The 20510-nt window shown below is 38.4% G+C and overlaps 1 protein-coding gene and 1 long non-coding RNA gene across 4 annotated transcripts in view; both read right to left on the reverse strand.

Annotated features, from left to right (window-relative positions):
• The window catches only part of crbn (cereblon), a 24414-nt gene extending 7995 nt beyond the window's left edge, over window positions 1–16419 (reverse strand). Inside the window, exons 1-8 of one of the 3 annotated variants that reach the window (XM_072452726.1) lie at window positions 16294–16419; window positions 15748–15866; window positions 12068–12270; window positions 10669–10818; window positions 7186–7348; window positions 4895–4957; window positions 4730–4814; window positions 820–935 (exon numbers count right to left, since the gene is read on the reverse strand). In XM_072452726.1, coding sequence (XP_072308827.1) covers window positions 820–935; window positions 4730–4814; window positions 4895–4957; window positions 7186–7348; window positions 10669–10818; window positions 12068–12270; window positions 15748–15866; window positions 16294–16354 — 960 coding nt within the window. In that variant the 5' untranslated portion in view covers window positions 16355–16419. Of the gene's footprint in view, window positions 1–819; window positions 936–4729; window positions 4815–4894; window positions 4958–7185; window positions 7349–10668; window positions 10819–12067; window positions 12271–15747; window positions 15867–16275 lie in introns of all 3 variants that reach the window. The other 2 variants (XM_072452725.1, XM_072452724.1) reach the window with 2 other exon arrangements.
• Window positions 16420–17000: 581 nt separating this feature from the next.
• Window positions 17001–18263, reverse strand: LOC140366317 (uncharacterized). The gene is made up of 4 exons (XR_011927874.1): window positions 18176–18263; window positions 18051–18077; window positions 17692–17714; window positions 17001–17285 (listed from the first exon to the last, which is right to left on the reverse strand). It is a non-coding gene; the product is annotated as an uncharacterized lncRNA (long non-coding RNA).
• Between the last annotated feature and the right edge of the window lie 2247 nt (window positions 18264–20510).

Below are 20510 nucleotides of genomic sequence, written 5' to 3' on the forward strand. Positions count from 1 at the left end.
GGCGGGCATTTCTCCAGTGCAGGGCAGATCACAGTAAGAATGCATGTTTTTCCAAGTAGGAAATACTGTTTATAAAAAGGACAGGGGACCCTGGGACATTTGTCTAAGGACACGGGATGCAGGGACACTGCCAAGTCCTAATGAACATTGTTTAATCTGTTTTTCACTGTCGCCCTCCGAGGAAACTACTGTTGTGATTTTGGGCGTTACAAAAATAAATTGAATTGAGCGCATCATCAAAACTGACCTTAAAAAGAGACAGAAATGTACTGTAATCCCCAAACAAGAGCATAAAGTGGTATTTCTGACAGTTTATCTTTCTTGAATGTTATGTGTTTATTACACCTGCATTTGGTTATTTCAGAAGTCTAATTTGGCCAAACAAATCTCTGCTTTGGTCCTTTATCCTTTTCTTTTTATTGTAGTAGAAGTATAGTGCTTGAACCTCAAAGAAAAATATATTGAGATATTGAGTTCTTCTTTTCCTGGCCCGAAGGCTTCATTAGACACTATATACACTTGTAATTTAATAAAATACAAAATATTTGTTTTTCAGAATATTATGCATTATGTCCAATTTAGTAATTTATTTCTTGATTTAACTGTTGTTTATCCAGGTAAGTCGATTGGGAACTACCGGTAATTGTCATTTCCAACGACAACCATTCAAGTTGTAATCATTAAATTTGAATTGTAATCAGAAATTTGACAGCTCTACAAATAACTTATTGTAACTTTTTAGAAAATGCTGTCAGGCTTTACATTGAAACATTAAGATATGGATTAGTGTAATTTTCACTGTGACTCTGCAGTTCTTACCCGGTCCATGATGTCCAGCTCACACCTCAGTCTCTGGATGGCACTGCCAATTTTGAGCAGCTGCAGCCTGAGAGCATCGTCAATAGGGAGACAGGCCGCCACTCTGTACGAGAAATCTGAGAGAGGAAAGACAATCAAATGTATTCACACTGGAGATAACGGCACCAAACAAAGTCACAAACAAAAAGATCACGCTGGGAAAGTGTCTCATAATGATCTGTCATTTAATGGGACAGGTTTCTGAACATCTAAGTGCACATGAAAGGTTTTCATGTTTTTCTACTTTTTATACTAATGCTTTTCCTTCATTTGGTGGGATAGAGCCATTGATAAATATAAATCTAGGGCTGCAACACGTTAATGGACTAATCACAACCAATTGTTGAGATAATAATTGAGCATTGTGAACTACTTTTGTTCTGGATTATTAATAAAAAGATGCTATGTGAGAGAAGATGTTTTAAGACTCGCATAAAGCAAGAATTACACCAAAGTGACACAGGACACTTGTATTTCAAGCATTTCTGATCAAAACATATTTCATCTGTAACATACTCTATCAGGGTGACTCAAGCAGCATCATCTTAACTTCATCTGGATAAAATTTTGTATTTACAGGCATTTTGTGTTCTAAATAATTAATTGATTAATTGAAAGAATAATGATTGTTAGTTGCAGCCCAATATACCGTAAATAATAGTTTAGTCAAGTGGATAAGTTGAAAAATAAAATAAAATAAAGGAAGAAGAGATCCCTTTCTTTGCCATCAACACAACATTTCATCTAAAACGAAAATTTAAGCAAGGTACATTTTCTTTTAAACTCGACCAACTCATGACCGAATGAGGTTTGCCATGGTGACAAGAATGCTGGACATTAGGCTTCTTGTTGCTAGAAAGCTCACATCCCCTTTTTGGAGGTCCACATACCTGGGGGTTTTATGATGTTTCTTGTGTGTACGGTGTATATGTTCAGTCATTTACCGGTATTAAAAGTAAATCTTTAAAAATCTTATTTAGTTAACCTAATTTTTTATTCGTGCCTTATTTTGGTATTTTTTTATATTTTGCCATAATATTGCCGTTTCATTTGCATCTTATCACTGAAGAAAGTTCCTAGTTTGTGAATCTTCTTTTTATTCACTGCATAATGCATCACTGACTGATGCATTATGCTTTGAATGTTGGAATAAACTCTTTTCCAAAAATGACTGCTTTCAATTTGAAATGGATTAAAATTAACCCTCAAGAGCAATTTTCTCTCCAAAGATGAAAACTAAAACTTAGCTAAAAGACAAACGCTGTTTTATCAAACAATCATCTGATTGAAGATGATGATGATGGTGTTTAAAATGTAAATATTGTCAATATTGATTGCATTGATTTGCAGATGTTTTAATCTGTGCAATTTAGTAATTTTGCCTATAATATTTTACATAATGGACATTATCCACTTCCTTCTCAGGACATCTGATCAGTCCTGCTGACTCATCAGGACATTTGATCAGTTCTCCTGACTCATCAGGACATCAGATGAGTTCTCTTGACTCTTCAGGACACCTGATCAGTCCTCCTGACTCAGCACAATAGCATGTGTGCCGAATGGTTGAAAATTAGCGCCAAAACCCAGGGGCTGGCTCAGTAAAAACTTTGACACAAGCCAAACCTCCTCTAGTTCCATATGGGTCTTTAAGGACGACCGGGGAGAAGAGATAAACACTCTGAATATCCCTTGTCTTAAACTAAGCTAGTTAAAATAAACTAGGAGACAAAGACATTCCAAGGAACCTAACTTTCCAGAGATGACCTTCTGCACACATCAGCTTTGCTGGATACGTGGGACCCCACGACTGAACCCACCGGCCCACACACATTTCACAGTTCGGCTGAGAAGATCATCTTAGTAACAAATTTAATTTTACTCGATAGATCTAGAACAATCGTATCTAGTATCTGTTAATGACTCATTTGCATATTCAATATTCATATTTATCTGTTCAACTATTTGGTTAATTTATTGCTTAAAAAGGCTGGTGCCCCACAAAACTCTTAAAATATACAAAATAATCATAGCCACTTTCATGCAGTGTGGCATGTTTGAAATCTTGATCGAATTCTATAATCAATATCAACTTTGAATGTTGCCCTGTTTCATAAGAGGACATGAATAACACTACAATACTTAGACTTGTAGAGATTCTACATATTTTTTTTAGTTTGAAAATCTTTTGGTACTTTATTTTAGATGATATTAGCGAGTAAAACTGGCATCTGAGCTAAAAGCTGTGGATATTGATCAAATTATTGTAATGTCTGTGTCCTATTTATCATGCGTCAGGACGATCTTGCTGCATAATTGACATTAAGTTGAGATTTCTGATCTTGTGTGCTTCTTGTAACAGTCTAGTGATAACAGAACATAATTTTTATATAATTTTATATGAGGATTGGCTTCTCAATTTGTAGGCAACGGAACGTTTGAGCTGACGCAAGTCCGGTTAGCATTGGCTAGCCAAGTGATCGAGTTTGTAGCAGGTAAAGAAAAATTATATTGCGTTTTTTTGAACAGGAGCATGAACACAGGTGTTAATCACAGGCTCATGTTCGTGAAGAGTATTGCCATGGTATCGTATATCATGTTCCAGTTGTCCTCAAAGGTTGGAACTCGGAGAGTCGTTTCCTCAGTTTTATATGAGCAATATATGCCAGTTTATGAACTGTAACAACTCAAGTCAAAACGTAAAACCCAAGAAGATGCTAAAATCAACCAAAATATAGATCCAATTAAACAGTATAATAGCCCACCATCAGCTCACTCATCAAGGATGCAGATGATGAGGAAAGCCAAGCTGCCAGCGCAGATGATGGTGCAGTTCTACACGGCCATCATTGAGTCCATCCTCACCTCCTCCATCACCGTGTGGAACGCTGGAGCCACAGCCAGAGACAAGCAGAGACTACAGTGCATTGTGCACTCTGCTGAGAAGGTGATCGGCTGCAGACTTTTATCTCTGCAGGACCTGTACGTCTCCAGGGCTCTGGGACGAGCAGGTCGGATCACAGCTGACCCTATTTGAGCCGCTCCCCTCAGGCAGGAGGCTACGGTCCATTCGGACCAGAACCTCCTACCACAAGAACAGTTTTTTTCCCTCTGCCGTTGAACTCATGAACACTTAACACCTGACAACAATTATTCAAACCAATAACCATTCATTGCACTATTACACTATAAATTGTGTAGATAGTCAGACCAAGTCTATTTTTATTTTATTAGTATTTTTTTTTATTTTGTACATGTCCTATTGGATGTATTTTGCTATTATGATTAGTCATTGTTCTATGTTGCACCTTAATCCCAAAGCAAGTTTGTGAATTATGTTCACTGACATAGGCATTGAACCCTTTTCTGATTCCGAGTCTGAATGTGGGTAATTGCTTTTGTTGTCATTAGCTCCGTGTAGACGTTAGTAACATTAGCACAACAATGTATTTCTAACTGCAGAGGCTCAACCACAGGAGCAGGTTCACAGACAGCTGGAGGAAGTAGAGCGCAACTAAAGCGAAAATAACAGAAGTACTATCAATATTTTAACTGTCGGGTCTCTAAATGCAGAGCGCAGACATGTTGGATTGTCTAAATCAGATAAACTCAGGGGTCTGAAATGGTGCCAGCAATTCCAAGTAGAAATTCTGAGATGTGAGCAAGTTTCAGAGTGAATTTACAAGTCGGAACTCGGAAAATCTGACCTCAGAGGACAAATAGGACGCTCAAACTAATGTCACAGAAAACTATCAACTGGGGGACTATTCTGAGAAATGCCAGCCTCCAATTGGACTTGACGGTCAATATCTGTGTCTGAAAACGGTCTCCGCAAGTCCCCAGTTCACGTCTGTACAGTTGCATGTCTGACCTACGGCGTTGGAGGGCAGCGAGTCGTCCTTGAGGTTCTCGTCCCATTCGTGGAGCTGTTTCTTGACTCTGTTCATGAGCATCTCCTGTTCAGACAAACACAGATAGGATGGTTTACATTGGTCCCGTGTGATGTTTATGTTTGCCTTGGGCGGCTCGCACTCACCGCGTCGTACAGAGCGTAGACCCACGGCGGCCACCGCGTCACACGGGCACAGCTGAACTTCTTCTGTCATGAGATCATCAAACAAAGGCCAGTTTACGAGCTACAGTATGTACAGTATGCACAATAACACATTGCAAAATATCTAGACTAATAAAGGCTCCAAAACAACATTTCAGCCACAACATAAAACTGTTCATTTAATTTTGGGTGTTTTTAGTGCACTTTGAAAACATGTATCCTGGTTGTGAGACTAGGGCTGAACAATTAAAACATTTCTTGATAGTCATAATTGTTATCTGGACTATACAGACTCTAAAACACATGCTAAACAACTTTTATAAGAAAGAGACCAGCATTATTATATCAAAACGTCAGACAAGTTTTAATGTTCATCAATAATACACTTAATTGGTAAATGTTCTCTATCTAGAAGACTCGAATTGGCATATTTAATCCATTATTCCCTCCCATTAAGTGCAATGTTTGTTGCTGTCCTACTTCCCACTCCACAGACCTGACAGAGTACGACACCTACTCGTCTCCATGGAGATGTTACTAGGCATGTTAAGATAACAAATGTTGGGTTAGATATATTTCTAAGGAAAATATCACAATAAAAGGATCGTATTTCAAATTCATGACACTGATGCAGTAAAACAAAAGCAGGATAATGCCACTTTTCTAAATGAATAATATCAGTAACATGAGCTGCAACAAATAAAGTGCTGAATGATGCACTTTGTGGGTAATTGGGATCTAGAGTTACGTATTTGACCCTCTGGCTCAAATCTTCTAGTATTACAAAAAATAAATAACAAAACAATTCCCTAAAATTGTAGCAAAGAAAATGCTTTATAAAATAATTTACAGAACAATAGGTTGATAAAGTACCGGTGATAATGTTACTGCTTCACATAGAATGTTACGCAGCATGACATAAAACCTATCTCCATGAAAATGTATGGCTTTTATTCCACCTCCATGGAGTTTTGCACGTGGCGATCCCAGCCCCAGAAATGTTACACAAAGTGTCATTAAAATGTCTTCCAATGAGAATAATAATCTTTATATTTTCTTAGTTAAATTTAAATTGAATGGATGGACTTATATTATTATATTTGTTTCAAGCAGTTTCAGGGTTATCTATTTTCACCCAATTCCGTATCTTTACCAACAGGATGAGACATTTGTACACACAACTAACTCTAACACCTAACACTTTATGCCTAACACTAACCTTACTTATTATTCATTTAGAGCTGTATCATCTTTAAACTTTAAAACCTAGGCCGTGCTGAATTCTAGGTCTGCAAGTTTGATGTATTGCTGCAGAAAATATCATGATAAGTGAGAATATTGAAGCCACTCTTTGCCAATAACACAATAACAAAAGGATGAATAAAGCATAAACAAAAGATCCCAAAACACTCATTGGCCTTTCCCATAAGTACCTACTCTATGCTACTCAGCCCTGCTTTAGCGCACTTTCATTTGGTGCTACCTCCTCAGACCAGGTACTTTTGAATATCCTCTTGGGCCAAGTCGAGCCAAGCAGGGACTAAACGTTAGATGCTGATTGGGTAAAATCTTGTGAGCGACTCCAGCAGCAGGAGTCAGAACATTGCTGTGTCCTCCGTAAACAACTTGCGCACTACAGGTGTTTAGAGTCTTAAAAAATCCTGAACATGGGACATAAAATGCAGACACTCTTATAGAGACTCTTATAAGATTCGTATAATTCCCCCAAGAGCAAAAGCTAAACAATCTTGCTGAACAACAATCCTTCTGAAAAAAGATCGCACAAAAGCTGTGCTAAAGTTAGCGCAGCTAGCATCCGCCTTTTCCTCTTGTCCAGATTAAAGCCACTGAATTCGATGACAAAGAAAACAAGCAGAGCACTGCACTTCCAATTGAGATGCACATCCAAACTGTAGAATTATCATTTCTGAAATGTGATGCAAGGAAAGTTGACGATAAACTCCACATTCGCGTAATGTTTTATTTTTGTAAGGAATGTTTCAAACTGGATTATTATCACTTTGTTTTTTATTCTTAATCTGCTCTTTTTGTAGTTTTTTTGGCTTTAAACTCGATATTCAAATTTAGCATATCTACAAAACAACAGTCAAAATATTATCTCAATTTCGATACATTGTCCACCTATACACACAATAAATATTGAGCCTGAAAATATTGTTCTTGAGTAGATATTGTCAATAGGGTAACAAGCCTACTGAATTTGCATCAGTTAACTCGGGCGAGGTGAACTCTCGTGTCTCCAAACGTCTCACCTGCTCATAGTTGCTCCACCAGCTCTGCGCATCCTTCCAGCTCTGGTTCGGCGGTCGACAGGACGGATGCAGCTGGAGCTTTGACAGAGCCGCGAGCTGCACCGACGACAACGGATCAGGCAGGATTCGCTCTGGGAGAATCTGGACTTTAGCCTGTTTGATCCTGAAACACAGACAAACCATAGGAAAATACACACATATTAATTTACCCACTGTATGCATGTATAGGAAGTATCTGTATGTGTGTAAAATATACAATACAAAAGCAGGTAGTTTTGCACACATTTTCAAATATTCAACATTTGTCAACATAAGTATGAAACTATATGACTTCCTGAGTACTAGGCCAGGTCTAAACTTGGACTAAACATTCCAGAGCCACGACTTAAATTGCTGAGGAGGACCAACCCAAAAAAGTAGAATACATTTTACCATAGACTCATCTTAAATCACAATTTCTATTGCTTTATTTGTACATTTAAAGCCATATGTTTCAGCGGAGAGTTTGGTTATTGATGGGTTTCAACTTCCTGTGATATTTGAGGACTTTTACCCATTCAAAAGCTGTAATATTTTGTTTTGTATTCGGGCTGCAGGATTAATCGCAATCGAATCAAAAACGCAAATTGAACGGACACAATTAACAAATGGCAAAGGCTGCAATTTTTGAAGGATCATAATTTCCTCCAGAAACGACAAAATATCCAGTCTTAATCTGCATAAAAAGGGCTGACCCTGCAGTTTGGATCTGTACAAACAAGTTCTGAAACACAGAGTTTATCTTTATGTCAAGTTCAAAATGTGAATTAAATTGTTAAAACACAAATCGTGAATCTAATCTCCAACGTCAGGAAGAATCGCAATTGTCGAATGACAAAGAGAAGGAGAGGAAGGGGAGTGCGGATCATAAAAGTAAGTGAAATGCCAGAGCTGAAGAGAGCCACAGTGAAGATGTAATCCACAGAGAAGGAGCAGATTCAACAAAGAGAGCATCAGGTTAATGTTATGGAGGCTCTGGCAGGCCGTTTGTAAAGATGAGGCGACCATAAAACGTCCTCAGCCAGAACAATTTGCAGGAATCCATTTTGCTTTGCCTGGTAACTATTTATGGAAGCAGCAGCACTTAAAGAGAAAGAAGTTCAATCAGACATGGATTATTCACTCATTGATAACTGTGATTATTCAGGTCATGATCAGAAGAAGTCAATTATAACTTCACAAGCAAAAATAAGTCATAATTTCACTTTTAGTTATTTAAACCCCATTCACACATAATTCCCAGTAAAATGCAGATCCCCAGAACACTCAGCTCTGACCCTCGTTAACTCAGACTTCAGTCCCAGAACATTGCTGGCTCTGCTCTGTTCACATTTGACCTGGCATTTGTCTCTCTGTGTTCTTTCACTACAGAAATGTGCTGCATCATTTAAATTGAATGAAAATGGAACTAACCATGGAAACCAAGCTTGTAGCAGTGGTACTGGCAATGGTATGGATTTATTCACAAAGTCGAGAAGAAAAGAAAAAAAAGAAAGCTTAAATGTAAAGTATTTTTATCTGGCTGTTTGGTCACATTCACTTTAGTCCGTTTACTTCATGTTCATCAAACGGTATTGGATAACAATGAAAGAATGGTGTGGAGTAGTCGTAAAATCATGATATTTCTACTCGCACTAAAATTTTAAATCGTTACATCACCAAGTTTAATCTTCTCTTGGAAGCTTTTCCAGAGATAGAATCTTTTCCGGCTCCCTAAAGCCCTTTCCCTTTGTGCGTACAAATTGAGCTCAGATAAACTATTAAGATAACACTTTTTCTGCCCCTGTGCTGCATTAACAATTATTTAAAACCATAAATAAGATCACAAAGTATTTTTTTTTTGCTTGTGGGACATATTAGTTTCTATATTGCCGTCTCAAACTAGGTCTTGCGTCTTATGCCTAAAGTACTTCTCCAATGTTTGTTGCTTACAAATCTGTATTTAGAACCGACAGATGACAAGTGTACATAAAAATTGACATAAATAACTTCCCGTGTCTTCGTCTAACCTCCTCCGCTCCATCCTCTTCTCACAGACTCTCACACAAAATAACTTCATCATCTCTTTCTCGATCGCTCTAGCTCTAACCTAAGCATTCTTCACCAAAACATCTTAATCTGTTCTTTCTTATTACATCTCCAAAACAGCAAACATAAGCAGACTCTCTGATGGACTAATTTCTAGAAGCACAAATTTAGTGAGCAAAGTTTACCATAAGAAAACTAATACCACAAGCGCCACAGTGACACCACAAGGTCAACCGGATAATGGCAAGTAATTTACATGTATTATGCAAGAGCAACTTATGAATTGGAGGAATACGTCTTTATCAGCAGTGCGTTTATGGGACAAAGCTCAATGTTCTCCAAGGTAATAGAGGAAATGGGATGCTGTATACATTATGTGACTCCGACTGTTATGGGTGAAGGATTGAAACAACCTGCTGAACTCTGGGTCAAAACATTACTCCACAGTCACAGGGCATCAAATGTAAGATACAATTTTTAGTCAAAATCTATCATGTTGAAATTGTTGTTTTGGAGATATACTAAATTTGAGTGTATCGTCTATGGTTTACGATTAATAATGACCTCAAATAGAGACAAAAACAATGTATAAAGTTACATTTCTGACCTTGCGAGAGCCAAAATATTGTTATTTTTGTAAATATCGCCGATCCCTAGTGTATAGTCCAGATACTGATAAGTTGATTACTAAATTAGTTGATAATTATGTTTATGTGTTAAAAGAGATCACTATTTTGTTGCTTAACTGCTTAGACTGATGTCTTTTTTAAATGTCTGATTTGTTTTTGCTCATAAGCCCGGTCTTAGCAATAGATATATGAAAGAAAATTGAAATCAAATAAAAAAAATTACAACAAAAAAAAGAGTCAATAAGAGTGAAAAAGTGATCACTGTTTAAACTAGTCCCACTAATATGTCCATATTTAAGGCGCAGCCATCACTGGCAAAATGTGTAGTTTGTGCACACTACTTAGGAAATAATTCAATATATGGCTACAGAAAATATTCAAATAAACAAAACATTTAAAAGATATAAGCCAGCCTAAACTATACTAATCTATATATAAATCCTTCTTGAAACAAACCTGGTTGTTAATAAAATGAGCTGCCGTGTGAAAAAGTGTCATCCTTCACATGTAAAATTAATGTTAAAGTCAGAAGAGTGAGAATGCCCCCTAGCGGAAACACCTGGCATTACAGCTCGCAGAACTGCTGTACATACAGAGTTTTTATAGGTATTTGAGACACACATTTTTTGGTAGGTCCAGATGTAATAACACTGTATATCCAAATGGTATTGTTCATTCAATTTCAATTTAATTTATTTTTGTAACGCCCGAAATCACTACAGCAGTTGCCTCGGAGGGCGACAGTGAAAAACGGATAAAACAGTTCATATTAAAAGCAGTTTCTCACCCGTCTGCCTGAGTCCGTATCTCATGGACCTTGAATCTCTGTCGTCCGATGGCTTTGACTTTGACGGTCTCAATGCCATACTCCTGCTCCTCTCTGTACGCATAGATCTCTGCTGTCGTCCCGAACGCTGCATTCGGTTCACCAGCATCACTGACAACGAGAGACAGCTTTAGTAAATATCCCTAAACTGTGAGAAAAGGACATAAAATGATTAAAACACAGATTTCAATTCAGATACGTCACTTCTGTCTTGCCTTGTGGAATATAATTTTTGTTTCTTGAAAACGTTCAGGTAAGTTTATATTTCTGATATAGAACAAGATCATCTAAAACTATTCGGAAAAAGTTCTATTATCTATTTGTTTTGTTTTTTCCACAGTATCGATAGTTGCATCTAGTTTTGATATTAAGATTAGAATTGATTAGTATCTAGGTATACTTTTAGCAAAACTACTTCTGATTAAGGATGTACAACATATCAGTGCTGAAATCTGAAATTTGTAATTCTCGGTCTGATAGTGAAACCAACATTTTGTCCAGTTTGTGGTCAGTGCAAAGGAAACAGAACCACGATGGAGCAAGAGAGGTTCGAGGTATGTTCTATGTTTATACAATCATCATGAAGGGTACAAGTGACATTATAAACCAGAGAAAGTCATGCTGCAATTTACTTCAATGTGTTGGCCTTTTTCGATAGATCGTTGTAACCAGATCATTCCATTAAAGGTGCCATAACATGCTTTTTTTCACGTTTCGTAGTCTATCCTAAGTGTATAATTGATAATAATAAGGCTTGTGCAACACCCTTAACATAATAGTTAAGAAATATCACCCAGACCTTGGACCCCCTCACCAACCCGGAAATGCAAACGGCTTGGTTTGATATTCGCCCCCACCCTTGCGAAGAGCGATCTGGCTCCCCCGCCCAACCCATGACGTAGTCTCAGTGAGAGCGTGTGTGCCCCGCCCACCCGTGACGTAGTGTGTCCCCCACAGCTGTCAGCTCCGCGATGCGCCGCTCCGCGCGAATGAGTGAGAAACGATAGAACTTCAGATCAACACTACTTTGAGACTAAATAAATCTGTGTTTATTCTACAGCGTGCGCAGAACACAGACAGACAGACAGACAGACAGACAGACAGACAGACAGACAGACAGACAGACAGACAGACAGACAGACAGATAGACAGATAGACAGATAGACAGATAGACAGATAGATAGAGATATATATAGATATATATATATCTATATATATCTATATATATATATTATACATACACTCTGGGTACATATATGAAGCACAAATAGCAATGTAAGAAGGTTAAAAGCTCTGAAAAGTCGATTTTGCATGTTATGGGACCTTTAAAGAAGACAAATAGTTTTCACACAGATCTTACCTGTTTGCGAGTACAGCAAAGGTGCGGTCCTTCTGGATGATGGAGCGCATCATGCTGACCTCCTGAGGCCTGAACAGCTGCAGAGGAAGAGTCTGACCCGGGAGGAGCATGACCGCCGTGTGGGGCAGAACCGGGATTGTCTGACAGCTGTCGTCATCGTGAACCGTCCGACCAGTGAACTCTTCCATGTCTGAGCCCAAGTACTGACCACAAGGAGAATGCATTTGTATTAAGGGAGGATGATCATGATTAAATAAATAAGTTAATGTGTTCTAGACTCTCCCGGTATCAATAATAACATTATATTGTTGCAACCCACCAAGAAAAGTGCTAAAACGTGGCTTTAAATATCTAGGTTGAAGTTCAAGTATCAAACAAAAAGTGAAAGAATTGTAACTTTAAAACACAAATGTGTAAACAGTGTTGGGAAGAATACTTTGAAAATGTATTTAGTTATAGAGTACTGAATACCTGCATTAAAATATATTGGTTAAATCAGATAAACTATATTCTGAAGAATTAGAATACTTTAACATTGAGCGGCAATATATTAAAGTGTGAAAACACAACTTGGATTAACCAACTTTTTATTTTGTTTCACTGTTTGTTAAACCTTTATTATGTAGGATATGCAGATGTCCTCCCCCTGTTTTCATGGTGACAGGAATGCGGTAAAGGTGTTATCTGCTGTCCGTGTGGAGTTTTACGGCCCTCAAAAGAAAGAGGATGTGATAGCGACAACAGAGACGCTCTGAACTTTGAAAATAACTTTTCATCAAATGACTCCTTTTGGATTACAGAGAGTAACGATCTCTCCAAGACAAACGCTGAAAGACTATGCGGTTTTAGTGTTTTTTTAACAGACAATCATCAGATTGCAAAAATGTGTCCACCAGATGACTTTACATGTACATATTGTGTAATCGTGTTTTACATGTCATTTTAATCGTTTTAACATTTTAAAGCCAGATCTCGTCTCCTTATCAGCTCTGACCCCAGCGTGCATGCTGATTGGCTGAAGCCACGGCGCCAAAACCCCACGCGGGGAAAGACAAAAGGAAAGAGCAGGGAGTTACAGACCCAGTTCCATCCAGAGCTCCATCCAGGAGTTCCATCCGAGTTTCTTTCGAAGCTTGACCCTCCATTCAGGGTCCCACCAGCAAGGTCCATGAGGCCTTGGGAGCAGGCCTCAGGCCTAGTTAGAGTGAGCGATGCTACGCTACGGGACAAAGACTTTTCCAAGAGAAGCTAATGTTCCCTCCTGGAACTAAGAAACCTGTGCCCGTTTTTAAAAACGTGATTGATGCTGCATCACGCAAAATCAAGCAAGGACCTTTTGCAACTTTTTCAAGTCCAAAGCCTTTTAGATCAGCCACATCGGTGGAGCAGCACGACGGCCTTTTCATTCGGGAACGAGCCAAGGAGAACGCCTCAGAGCCAAGGAGAACGCCTCAGAGCCAAGGTGAACGCAGATCGCAGAACCTGACCCAGTCCTTCTTTGGCCAGACAACGTCAGAGCCAAGTTCCACAGCCGCCCTGTTCTGGCCAGCGTGTGGACTGAGCTGCAGCGTGACCCCTGAGTGAAGCCTGGAGGAGACACGAACCCCACGCAGGCTCTTGGTCATAAGAACAAGATAAATGTGTTGTTTTAAACCTGGTTATTAGCATGTAAAACAATTTAAAGTACTTTTATCTGTTATTTGATATGAAGGAAGAGCACAAATACTGAATTCCTATAAACCAGAGATCATGATCTTTAATACTGTTTAATTTAATATAATAATGTTTCTTAGATACAAAATAAATACTGTTTACAGCATTTGACACAAGGAGATCTTGTGGAATATATAAAATCACAGCCTACAAAATAAACTACTAACATATATACATTGCCCCGATGCTAACAACTCCAAAGGGGGCGGGGCCCTTGGATACTTCCACATTGACATTGTCCCTAATGTGCAAAATTACAGCTTTTGTTGCAAACAACTTTAAAAAGACTGAATTGCGAACTGAGAAGAGATTGACGCCCGCCAACCTCGATATCACTTGTGACGCAAAATTAGACCGGGCATTTCCGAGTACAACCGAACGCAACGGCCAATCAGATGCCCGCTTTCATCAACACCGCTCGGCAGCGAGAAGACTGCCAAGTGGCATGTCTGTCAAAACAAAACTTAAGCGATGGAAATGCCCGCGCACATGCGCTCCGCTGCCTTCCTCCGCTGTATAACTACAGCAATAATCGTGGTCTGTAGTATAGCGCGCCCGAGTTTGTGCATAGGAAGCGCTTTGGGCATGTTCACCGCGCTGTTTTTGCCTATTAAAAATATATATTACGGCGAAAAATTTGCGTCGGTCATTGTGTCCGGAGCCTTGATTTTGGAGTCAGTCAAAACTGATTTTTGCGCCGGCCCGTTATTTCGAGGCTTGCCATCATGTCTAGTGTTTTCCATCTGTTATCGACTCATTTGCATATTCCTAATTCATATTTATCTATTTAATAATGTGGTCATTAAATCTTCATAACCCACATTTGGTTAAGTGTTCCTTCCTTTCCAGAAAAGGGGTCAATGTCACGGTTACGTTCTCAAACCTTTAGATCAATGAGCAAATTCATTTCTAATTAATTAATTTAGATATCTGATTATAGAGTTGTTAAAATTGCTGATTATCCGGCTGGTGCCCCATTCTTCTCTTAAAAATATGATTCAGACTTACCCACACTTATGCAGAGTGTCATGTTTGAATTCTTGAACAATTCTTTAATCAATATCAACCTTGAATGCCCCCCCTCCTTCACAAGTGGGTGGACATTCAGAACCTTACAGTACTTGTACTAGTATGTTACCCTACAATTACAAATTAGAGAAAGAAACATTGCACATGGTGCGTTTTCTAATTTTCTCACTAATTCAGTGAAGTTCAAAGCCTAAATGTACTAAAATACCACAAAGTATTTCTTTAGAAAAGTAACTGTATTCTGAAAATTACCAAATGAAAGAGTAACTGTACTTCGATATAGTTAGTCTAAATTAGAACTCTGAATCTGTATTTTCTGTAAGTATTCAGTTTCTACCCAACACTGTGTAAATCACAAATATAAAGAGTTAAGTTGCTGTTGGAGGGATGGACTGACAGACACTAGATTGAGCATTTGTTGTGTCTTTAATTCTCATTTCTAAATTGTAGCCAATATCACTAAAAATGAGATTTAGGAACATGTAAAAGTATAAACATCCAGGCAGAATATCAATTAAACAAAAGGGCCTACAAAATTGGGAACATTTTTCTTTGTTTGATCAATCTGAACCGGATCCCAGGATGATTGGTTTGACTGGAAATACGTGGGTTCAATTCAATTTATTTTTGTAAAGCCCAAAATCACAACAGCAGTTGCCTCGAAGAGCAACAGTGAAAAACAGATGATAAACAATGATCATAGGAAGGATACATCTTTCTTTACATGTTTTAAATGCCCAGGAGTCAAGCTTGATAAGCGGATGGGATTTATTGATAACATTATGTCACAATGAAACAGAAATCAAAACCAGATCCAAATAAAATAAACCAAATTCTTCAGCAGCCAAATCACTAAAATTCTTCGTATTTGCTGACCTGGCGTCACAAAAAGTCGCATATGTAGGCTATATATAGTGAGTGCATGAGTCGTGACTAACCGCGTGTGAAGTTGGCAGGCTCGGGTCAAACGTGATTGTGTTCGGTTTGTCTGGGTCTTCACTGCTGTCTCTGTCTTCTGTCTCCATTTCATCCTCGTCCTCCCCCTCTTCGTCGTTGTCTGTCACAGCAAAGAAAACAACCACGCTTTCAGACGATTTAATAAATGCATAGAACTTGCAAGATGGTGTAGATTTAGTTGGCAAAGCGAAAGCAAGACGATAAGACGAGATGTGGTTTTGTTTTTAAGTGAAATGTTTTGGCAATCTGTCAATGTGCAGTGTTATTGTGGCATAATACACACAAATATAAGTTTAGAAAAACATATGTATTATTAACAGGATGTATACGTATATCCCTGCCCAAATGGTCACATATTTGAGCAAAAATGAAAGTAAAATGAAAAACTAGCTTTGGTTTGTGTTGGGAATCTGCGTACATTGGCCTGTCGTTGCCACTGAATTATTTGTATTGAGCCAAAGCAAATGTCAAAATGGCTTGAATCGTAAGGAATATGTTGCACGTTGAACGTTGTTTTTGTATTTTACCTGGTACGAGCTGCAGCTGATTCCCCATGTTGCGGTTTATGTCTTGTTCGTCCTCAGCCATAGTCCAGTGTTTACAATGCTCACTTCCGCTACGGCGCACGTCTGAACTGAAGACGTAAACCAAGCGCCCCCTGCAGGCGCGAGGGCGGACTAGGGTGAACACCTGTCCCTCTTTAATGTCCTGCTCCTGCACAGCCTGTTGGAAAATACTTTTACATTGTAGACGAAACTTTAGTAATCTGGACCCTGTACTGTATTTACTATACCTATTGAAAATATTATAGTTATAGTCAAGAAGCTATATGTGGAGAAGTCAGATAAGATATTCCTTTATTGTCCCACATGGGGAAATTTCATTGATGCAACGCAGGTAAGTCACGTCACCCAAAGTTCCGGCATAATTTACCCAAGACATTTTGACCCGCTAAACATTAATTCAAAGACAGTTTTTTTCCCAGTATACCCTTTCAAAATTGTTTGCCATACAATGCCTGTCAAAGTCTTGGAGCAGTATGAAATTTGATCAAGTCATTTAGCCGAGAATGGAATGTGGAGGTGCCAGAACAAATTATACACATCCATACAAAGTCGGGTTTCATAGAAATAGCAACTGCACCAATTTGGTAGGATCTAAACTCAAACCAATAGTAAAGGGCAACAAACTTGGTGTAATTCTTACTTATGAAAGTATTAAAAAAAAAAAGGTGTAAACTTTTAAGAACATGTTCCATTTATTGATCAAAACACACGTTGACAGAGCAATAATTTTCTGGTCCATGAACGAGTCAAGCTGTAGTTCGATGTTCAGGCCCTTTTCCAGAGCTTCCACAGTTGTCCCGGGACACCAATTAGTAGACCAAACAGCCATTCCTCAGGCAGCACGGACCCAGGTCCTCCTGGTCACAACTTCTGGACAGCCCAGACTTACAGCCAGCGAAGGAGTGAGGGCTTACTTGGACCTCTGCCTCATCTTTCTCCTTTTACGCTTCAGCCTGGTGGTAAACAAATCAGGAGTAAAGGGGACCTCACACCATCCCAGTGAATGTTACTTACACAGCACAAGTATTTCAGCTAGCCATAGGCCTTGAAATAAAACATGTACATTTGAGCCTACATTTTCTTGCTGATATTCTAAATCACATTAACATCGAAAACTTAAAATTACATTTTCAAACTCAATGATAGTGCCTTTCATCTATCATGCGCTCATAAAAAGGTTGGGAGGCTTTATTTCACTAATCCTTAAGTGAACCGGTATGTAGTTCCTCTAACCTAGAGAAAAGAATCTGGGTTTGATATGGCATTGACCAATGGTTTGGGGAAAGCCAATTTCATACGAATATTTGATCGATAAACTAGATTTACTTTGGCGACTCTTGTGCTAGTGAACAAGCTTACCTGCGCATACGCTTCTTCCTCCACTGTGGAAAAAAAAAAAACGTTACATTTGATACAATTTCAGTGCGATATATTTTAAATGCATAGATATTGTATTAAAAGCTTCGAGATAAATAGACATTGACAGCATGCTAAGCTACTAGGCTAGAGAAGCGTGCAACTGTAGCACTGCAGGTTAGTTTTTTTAAACAGGAAAAGAAATCTCAGGTTAAACACAAAAAGGACGTTATGATACAGTACACAACAGTAGTCAAGTATACTTAAGAGTTGGTATTACAAAAATGAGCATTGTTCTGGCATCAACTGCGCACCATGCTAGCGTCAATAGGGGAACAAACAAAAACATAACATTTTCTTACCTTGGCTCTCATCGTGGGGAGAGAATTCTGTAAAACAAATCAAAGTAACTTGTTAGAATCTGCAGATGATTAACAAAAAGAGTAGATTACTTTGGATTGTGCGATGTGAAAAATGTTTTCCCTACCTCAAAGCGAGAAGAGCACGGAAAGAGGATGTGACGGAGGAAGAAGGCGGGCTTTATACAGCACAGTGCGTCATATTCACGCGCCTTCCGCCTTCTTTTTTTAATTTATTTTTTTATTGAACATGACACACAACTGTGTAATTGCAAAATAACAAACATCGCTGCATGTCAATAATATTACTGCTGTTTGGTTGAGGAAAACATACAATGAATGTAAATTGATAAATTATATTCATAAAAAAGTGTATAGAGAGCAAGGGGGGTTCATATTCAGCTCGAGTCCAGAGAATTCAAATGGATTTCACCATGGATTTCACACATACTTTGTTTGGGCTTTGAGTTTATACAGAGTTCCTATTTTTTTACATTGAATTAATATACCAAAGATTATGTCATCCTTATTAAATGAGATTGAGGAGGATGGAAATATGGAATTGATCCAATTTTGTATTTCCAACAAGAAAACTAGGACTGCAGTACAATAGAAAAGACGCACTATACCTCAGACGCACTGTACAGGAAGAGCCAGATTCGGCTCTACCTCCTGAGGAGACTCAGGTCTTTTGGAGTGACAGGGCCACTCCTTAAGACCTTCTACGACTCTGTGGTGGCATCAGCCCTCCTGTACGGTGTGGTCTGCTGGAGCAGCAGCATCACAGAGAGGGAGAGGAAGAAGCTGGACAAAGTCATCAAGAAGTCCAGCTCCGTTCTGGGCTGTGCTCTGGACTCGGTGCAGGAGGTGGGGGACAGAAGGATCCTGGATAAACTCAACATCTATGGTTGACCACGAGCAGGGCCGGCCCCAGCACTTTTGGTGCCCTAGGCGAGCTACTCCCCTGGCCTAGCTTGCATTTCCAGTACAATAACATTTGTTTATGGAACTCTGATAAGGACTCAGAAAGCTTACTGATTTCGAAATCACATACTAGTAGAAGTTTTAGTCCACCCAATGTATTAAAAATAAAGTTAGGGATACAGTACCATAAATCGTTGTCATGTTTAATCCCAATTTTAACCAGGTGATCTTTAGGGTTGCATTGAGGCATTCTAAATCAATGACGCTTATTTCTTGTACATGAATATGAAATTTATTTCATAATGTGGTCTATTTGGCCATTTGAAATTTATTTCATAATGTGGTTTGATTTATAGCTTTGATTAAGTTTATAGAGATGGCATTTGAGTAAAGTGGGTAAATACACCTGTATAAACTTTCCATTTTGGTAAGATAAATACGTCCTGGAATTGACAAGTCTCTTTGAAGCCAAATATTCAATTTAGTTTTACATTCATTAAGCTTGCTTTCTATATTCATAGACCGACATTTCTTGAAAAAATTGAAAAATTGAATTTTTTGTTCTGTACAAAGCTGGATAACCAAATATTTTATTTGTTTTGACGAGGATGTGGCAGATATATTTTAATCGGGTCAAGGGGAGAGAAAAGCTTGCATTTTTTAAAAGATTCTAGCTCTAGAGATGTTTTCAAATTTTTTCAATGGATTTCATAATTTGATACTGATTTTTAGAAATAAAGTTGTATCACCTGCCAGCTGACTGATGATTATTTCAGAACCCAATTTAATTTCTCAATATAATTACAGTTTTTAATGTTAATGGCTAACAATTCAGGGACCAAAATACAAATTTACTGTGAGATGGGACCTGAGCCCTGAGGAATACAAACATCTACTTTGAAGCTCTGAGTAGAGCCCCTTGAGAAGAAATTTTTAAATTTGATACCAAACCCCAAATGTTCAAGTGCAGAAATAATAAAAGAATGTTCTACTGTATCAAAGGCCTTGTAAAAGTCCAAAAAGAAAATAAACCCATCATATTCTATTAGTCTTTGTATTCGATTAAACCCATAACCTGTCTTATATTGTTATGAATTGACCTGCCTTTTAAAAAAAAAACTTTGATCGCGTCCCCGCAATGATATTTGTGAGCCCTGATTGAAGACGGGAGGCAAAAATGTATATTGAAATCTTGTAATCAGAATTTGAGAGTGTGATAAGTTGAGTGTGTTTTCTATGATTCTACATTTTTCTACAGGTTTTGGAATGGAAATAATAACCGCATGTCTCATAGTAGTTGAAAGTGAGCAGGTTTCAAAAATCTCTTAAAAAAACACGATAAAGTAATTGTCTTATGTCTTCCCTGAAAAAAATGTAAAAGATTCCAGTGAGTCCAAATGTACCAGGGGCTTTATTTGGAGATAATTTGCAGATTGTAGTGTCAAGTTCATCTATAGATATCGGGCTATTACACGGACAGAGGACCCTGGGACATCGTCCCTCGCCACCACAGACATTGTCTGACTCCATCGCCACCAC

Source organism: Eucyclogobius newberryi, unplaced genomic scaffold (genome assembly GCF_026437365.1).
Source record: "Eucyclogobius newberryi isolate DKJ021-1_F unplaced genomic scaffold, fEucNew1.0.hap1 SCAF_19, whole genome shotgun sequence".
NCBI lineage: Eukaryota > Metazoa > Chordata > Actinopteri > Gobiiformes > Gobiidae > Eucyclogobius > Eucyclogobius newberryi.